This window comes from Bremia lactucae, linkage group LG1, assembly GCF_004359215.1.
Source record: "Bremia lactucae strain SF5 linkage group LG1, whole genome shotgun sequence".
NCBI classification, from domain to species: domain Eukaryota; phylum Oomycota; class Peronosporomycetes; order Peronosporales; family Peronosporaceae; genus Bremia; species Bremia lactucae.
This window is the reverse complement of record NC_090610.1, coordinates 14,349,086-14,356,195: the sequence shown is the minus strand read 5'-3', so window position 1 is coordinate 14,356,195 and position 7,110 is coordinate 14,349,086. Positions and strand designations below refer to the sequence as shown.

Below are 7,110 nucleotides of genomic sequence, written 5' to 3'. Positions count from 1 at the left end.
GTAATGCGGCCACGCTCTACTTAGACACACACCCTAGCACAGCGAGGAAGCGGTTTAGCTACCTGCTTCTCTTGCGTGCAGTGAGGTAGTTGTGGTGGGCGCGTTAGCGACCTCACCCAACGCACAAAGTACTCTTGTTAAGTGTCGTCACGGGAGCGGTAATTCGGCTCCACGTGCGCACTTACCAAGTAGGAAGTAGTTTTCAGACTGATTTATATTTAATCGTATTAAGTATAAATACCTATTTTTACCAATCAAAATGTCATCTCTATAAGATACCTTGCTCCATTCTAAAACTCCACTACCAACTCCATGGCATAATTCTTTTCCATCAAATGGCTGCAAGACCAACTTTCTTTGTCTTCCGTCCCGAACCCCTTCAAGTTGACGACCAGGGTGCATGAAAACAGGGTGTGGTATACCCTATCTTGAAAAAACACCATTCGCGCCCTTAAAACATACAAGTCTAGCCACGGGCCTGTCCCATGTTACAATTGACATCAGTACGAGCTGATCGAAGCGCTGCAGCTTCTGCATGAGCCAGTCGCCGGGCAATAAAGTAAGTAGCCGGTGAAATATTTGGCGACCTTCTGAGAGCTCCAATGCCTGGAAATTCATACCTGCCCCGACTCCTAAAATCGATCCAAAAACTCTTATGTCGGTGGAGTCCTTTTGGTGTCGCCCCGCTTGTCCGGATTAAGAGGATTCCATCCTTCCCATCCGTTAGAATATAGCCAGCACCTTTTCCAGTGCCCCCCCCGGCACGTCCGACTTTTCGTCAACATGGTGTTCGACGTCCCTATCACGACCGTCGCCCTCCTCAGCAGGATGCAGCCGGCTGGTTGCACAACCATCACGATTCTTTGGGCTCATAATTTGTTAGAAAGAAAGCAATCCACTTACGCAGAAGTAGTAGAAGTAAAAGTAAGATATATCATGGTTTGCTGTAACCTGCTAAAACTGACAATTATGCATGCGTAAAAGAGCACATTTGGTCCTTGTCGCTCTTTTCCTGCTCATCTTATCGCTCTTTCTCGTATTGCTGCCCTTTCTTATCACTCGTTTGATGACATGCCAACCAAGTGCGGCGCTCTTGACCTAATTCACATATCAAAACCGGTGCATTCTAACACGCTTAACGCCTCAACCAGCCTTGATTTCCTGCAAAATGAACTCGAGTATTTTTGTTTCTTTTCATAGCCTCTCCAATTTGATCAAAAGAATACTCACGTAAACTCACGACAGGATGGAAAAGTATAATTATAGAATGTGATTATTATGACATCAACATAAAACCTATGGCGCAATATGGTGCAATCAGATACTCTCTTCCACTCCAAAGTCGCTGGAGAAGAATAAATGTCATTTGGAATCTTGTAGGGCAAGCATCGATACCAAGAAGGATATCATCCTTATAAAGTGTAAGACCATTTACTTTCATTAGCGTATTATTAAAGTGCTGTCTAAAAATACACAAAACTGGATGTGGTCCGCAATTTCGGGGAAGCTCTCACGTTGAAAAAGAATAAACTAGAACTGCTTTTAAACTCAATTATCAGCTTAGTTTGGATTCGGGACTGAACTTGCCATTTGCCAAATTGACATAGCTGACCAAAAAGGACAATATCAGGGTTAACATGACTTGTCGTCTATGGTTGCATAACGCGCAGCTCTACAAAATGCTCCACTCGTTGCGCACTCGAACGGCCATGTGACGCACATAGCGCTTGCGATCATCGAGCACCACTAATAGTTTCTGCAGCACGATATCCTTATATGGGTGCACTAATTCGTACGGAATGCTAGCAAGCTTTTCGATGCATACTAGTGCCGCATGTCGATCTTTTGCGCCAAACCTGTCCAAAGATAGCAAGCAAATTTCGTGAGTGCACGCGTCCAGCAGTATAGATTAAAAGAAAAAGGCTACCCACCCAGATTGTGCTTGCTTAAGTAAGCCTGGAAATACATCCTTAAGGAATGGCTTCGCGCTTTCCACTGATTCCAATAGCAGCGGCCTAAACGTTTGAATAGCAGCACTACCTAGCTCACGGTCGTCTGTATTGATAGCTCGTACCATTACTGGAAAAATTTGAGTCAGATGTGGTAAAAAAACGGCTCGGGGCGCATGTGCGACCACTTGCGCGAACGCTATCATTGCAGCTCCTCTCGTCTCTTCGCTTGTTTGGTCTTGAATATAATCGAGAAAAATGGGAAACACCAAGTGAAACATTCGCTGCTGGTATAGGAGCTGATGACAACCATATAAGCAAAATTCAATAGCAAAACAATTCACCACTTTTCTTACCGTAATGATAGCTCCACACTTGCGATTCAGCACATCTGGATATTCCGAAACTATAAGGTTAAAGGTTTTGGCAACTTCCATACGCAGCTCAGCAGCCTGTTTGCTGCATTCGTCACCTGTAACGTCTTCCCTTTTTGGCGTAAGGAAGCTACAGAGGAAGCGCAGACACAGTGGTGCATACACTTTATGACTCCTAATGACCAAAGCCTTAGCAATCCAGGCGTAAACTTGCAACGCAGCCACTCGCACATTTAAACTCTCTATCGGATTACTAATCACGACGGCGAGTTTCTGGGAGAGTAGCAATTCCATAAGCGCATCAAAATCATCACCATCCGACATCTTGTTCACGATCGAAGCCAAAGCCTTGGCCGCGGAATGAGCAGCTTGAAAGTACACAGTCTGGAATTGACGAGGCGACGTTTGAGTGTCAGCAGTAGCTCCCCACTGCGCGATCTCAAGTAACTTTTGAATGACAAGCGATGATTCTGGAAGCATCGTTTCCCGGGCAGCGGAGCTTATGACTGCAGCAAAGAGCGGCACAAGCTGCAGGCTAGCTGTATTGACGAGATTTGTGCGCAGGAATGCTGGGACGATAACATCAATCAAGCGCTGCTGGGTAGCTGGAGATACGTTCAGCACCACTGCCCGAAAAATTCGAATGCCTGCGCTAAGTTTTGCATCATCCATCACGCCAGGCTGTTTATTATCAGCACAGTCAGTCGCCAGGTATGCCGCTGTCTCAATCGCTGTGAGAAGGCGGAAGATGATTGAAGCCGATGACGACGCATTGACGCAGAATTCCATGCTGGTACGGTCACCTGCATTAATCTCGACAATTTTAGCGACAGCGTCAATAATACTATCTACGTGGTGCTGACGACCAAGATCCCCACCAGAGTCGCAGAAACCAATATCAATCTGATTCTCACTTTTTTTCTCGACACATTGGTCAATGAGAAGAGAGATGGTAGCTTGGAAGATGGACGGCTTGCGACAGAGCTCCGTGATCGCCAAAAGAGTTTCTTCAAAGAAAGAGTCAAAGTTGCGATTCGAAGCTGATAGAAGAGCAATTTTGCTCGTGCTTTTATCATCGTCATCTTCTTCATGGTCGCTTCGTTCGTTGACTGCAGCCATCAGTCGAGCCAGCGTTATTTCCACCACAAACGCGGCGTAACCACTAGTGACAGGATCTCCTCCAGTAGCTGTCATACTGGCAACGTGTGGAGTAGACACTGTCGAAATTTCCTTTAAACTGTGCAGACATGCGGAACGCACTTCTGCTGCAGGGTCAAGTAGCAACATACGGGTATATAAATTAATAAGCGCTTTGACCTGCGCAGGTGAGACGATAGGAGACGGCGGAAAGGTGAGAAGGTGACACAGTGCTTGTACCGCCACACAACGAGCAGTCATCGTCTGGTTGTTTGAATGACTGCTTAAAAACTGCACCAGTGTATCAATCACTACTGGCACATGAGGACGCATTGGTTGCGCATGGCCCGACTGGTCAACCTCTCGGTCAATTGTGTCAACAAGAAGCAAAATTCGTGACAAGGCAGCTTCGCATTTAGAAGGCACGGGCTCGCTTTTTACGCTTTCGTTGTCTAATTGCTCTACCAACACTGGAATAGCAATTTGCAGCACATGCGCAAAACTCACTGACGATTCATGTCCCAATGCAGCTAGCACATACCCTGCCGACACGCTCACCATAGAGTCGGCAGCATGGTCGCGCAATTCGCCTACAGCACGAGCTGTCATTTCTACGACGAATTTGGTCCAAGCATAGGCTGCGCTCGGTGTGTTTTGCACCTTTGCGCGAGCAACGATTCCAGAAAATTGCGAAATTGCTTGGCGGGCTTCAGCGATTACCTCCTTCTTCTCGCCATCAAGAACCTCGCCGTATAACGCAGTGGCCACTGCGTTTACATGTATAAGTAGCGCATTGATAGAATATCGTGCACCACAGAAAACCAGCGTCTGGATCGCATCCAGCTTTGCCTCCACTACGGTAGATTCAAGTTTTGTTAGCAAGTAGGGCAGCACAAGCGACGCCAGCAAGTCTGAAGCCGCGAACGCGTGACGCAGCGACAAAATAAGTCCTTCTGATGTAATTCCATAAGGATCATTTGGTGGTGGACTAAAAATAATCGGGAAATAGCAGGATACAATATCAAAATACTGCTGCAGCAGCACATTATCGCGTGCAAACACAGGCTCGAGCTTGTTCAATAGTGTATGCGCTACCTGCATGCACAGCAATAGATTCCGCGGATCTTTTTCACCTTCCATTGCACTCAAAAACGTATGCGCAAAGTCGTGACCGAGGTTTGTACTATGCTCTGCGTCGTCTACAATGACATCCTGGACGTCTTGGCTAGCAGGAGCCAAATCAAGCAGTAGATCAATGACTGGCGGCTGCCCCAGAGCGAGATGCATAAGGTCAAAACACATTTTCCGCATGGCCTGACCGAGCTGTGGAATATGCAGCGTGCTACCAATTTTCAGAATTATGACAACAGTCTTGAGCGGTGACTGGATCTGAGCTGCGTGGTGTGTCTCGAGTGCAAGCAGCGCCCGGAGACAAGCAGAACCGCTGGAAAAGTCGGCCAATCGGTCGGCAAAAAAATCGAGGAGAAGCTCAACAGAGCTCAACGATAGATGCATTTCTGGAAGGCGCGTAAGAACTTCCGCCAGCAACAGTGTGGCCCGCGATCGCACCTTGTTGTCGCTACTAGTGAGGTGAGTGCCCAAGGCCTCGATTAGTGCCTCAATAGTCACTTGACGATGTATCTGCATTACGACAGCATTAAGCCCTGTCTTCTGCACGCTATCATCATTTCCCGGATGCACAAACGCTTCAATGGCAGGTGCAAGCGGTGCGTCCAACCTAAACATTGCTGTTTTTGTGCAATTACAATTTGATTGGCTCTATTCTTTGTCGTTATCACTGTCATTATGGATATTGTAACGGGCTAGAGTTGCCCTAATGTTTCACAGTCTGTTAAGTACACTTGGTGTCCTTAAGGGATGGTCAATTACTAAATAATAGTAATTAGACCCAGCACTCGGGTGTGGTGCACATTTGTGACCAACCCTTGTGGATGTGATGCACATGGGTGCATACACATTAGGAGGGATGACGCCCAGCGTCATCCGTGATGACGGCTAGCGTCATCCGTTACGCGAGGTATCTAGAAAGATACGCTCGCAATACAAATTAAGTGTTATCTATAGAGATGACATTTTGATTGATAAAAATAGGTATTTATATTTAATACGATTAAATATATATCAGTCTGAAAACTACTTCCTACTTGGTAAGTGCGCACGAGGAGCCGGATTACCGCTCCCGCGACGACACTTAACCAGAGTACTTAGTGAGTTGGGTGAGGTCGCTAACGCGCCCACCACAACTACCTCACTGCACGCAAGAGAAGCAGGTAGCTAAACCGCTTCCTCGCTGTGCTAGGGTGTGTGTCTAAGTAGAGCGTGGCCGCATTACGACGTGCCCGCCTACAGATATCAAACGGTGCGAAAATATGCGCCGCTTTTCAACAAACAATAATTTCTGCACATAAAATTTATCTCCTTTATCACATACAATTTTACTTATTCCCTTAAGTCTTTTTTTATTTTGACCTTTAATTGCTAGAACTATGAGCAACTTTAAGACCTGACTCAGAGAGTCTCTTTGTAACGGGCTAAAGTTGCCCTAATGTTACACAATCCCCGTAAGTACACTTGGTTTACTTAAGGGGATGGTCAATTACTAAATAATAGTAATTAGACCCAGCACTCGGGTGTGGTGCACATTTGTGACCAACCCTTGTGGATGTGATGCACATAGGTGCATTCACATTAGGAGGGATGACGCCCAGCGTCATCCGTGATGACGGCTAGCGTCATCCGTTACGCGAAGTATCTAGAAAGATACGCTCGCAATAGAAATTAAGTGTTATCTATATAGATGACATTTTGATTGATAAAAATAGGTATTTATATTTAATACGATTAGATATAAATCAGTCTGAAAACTACTTCCTACTTGGTAAGTGCGCACGAGGAGCCGGATTACCGCTCCCGTGACGACACTTAGCCAGAGTACTTAGTGAGTTTGAGTGAGGTCGCTAACGCGCCCACCGCAACTACCTCACTGTACGCAAGAGAAGCTGGTTAAACCGCTTCCTCGCTGTGCTTGGGTGTGTGTCTAAGTAGAGCGTGACCGCATTACGACGTGCCCGCCTACACTTGGTAGCACTTGAAATCCTTCCCACGACCCGCATCTCTTGTGAGTGCACGTGAGGATGAGCCTCAATATTGATTGGCCTCATTTTCCCCATCTCTCCGAACATCATCGGGAGGTGGCAGGGCTTATGGCGCAGGGACTTGGTGAACAAGCCCTGACCAGGCTCCTGGGTAGTCCTCCTGAGCAACATGTTGCTCAGTTGGAGTAGTTTTGAGGCATTCGTGCTCGGACAGCGGAGGACCGCGTCCGAGGCACAGGGCCATGCTGCGGCGGAGTCCGTCACTCAGACTCAGGATGAGCTGAGGCATGAGCAGGCTCGGAGCGAGGCTCTCAACAGGACTGTTGAGATGCTCTCTGCCCGGCCGCATCAGCCGAGGCCCATTCGGATGGACCCGCCCAAGTTCGATGGAACTGCGGCGCACACGATTGTCCACTGGCTTTTAGCCGTGGAGCAATGTGGTGTCGCCCAGCTCATCGAGGACGACAGCCGGATGGTGTCGTACGCTATGTCGCATCTGCGCGGTAAGGCCTCAGAGTGGGCTTACTCGGCGCT

General features: G+C 47.4%; 1 protein-coding gene across 1 annotated transcript; it reads right to left on the bottom strand.

Moving 5' to 3' along the window:
• Window positions 1–1,420: 1,420 nt before the first annotated feature.
• On the bottom strand, window positions 1,421–5,206 carry CCR75_002035 (uncharacterized protein; the record flags this gene model as incomplete). The annotated part of the gene is made up of 3 exons (XM_067960135.1): window positions 1,421–1,856; window positions 1,932–2,248; window positions 2,306–5,206. The coding sequence occupies 3 exons, from the start codon at window positions 5,204–5,206 to the stop codon at window positions 1,673–1,675; spliced, it is 3,402 nt and encodes a 1,133-aa protein (XP_067814881.1). The 3' UTR covers window positions 1,421–1,672.
• Between the last annotated feature and the right edge of the window lie 1,904 nt (window positions 5,207–7,110).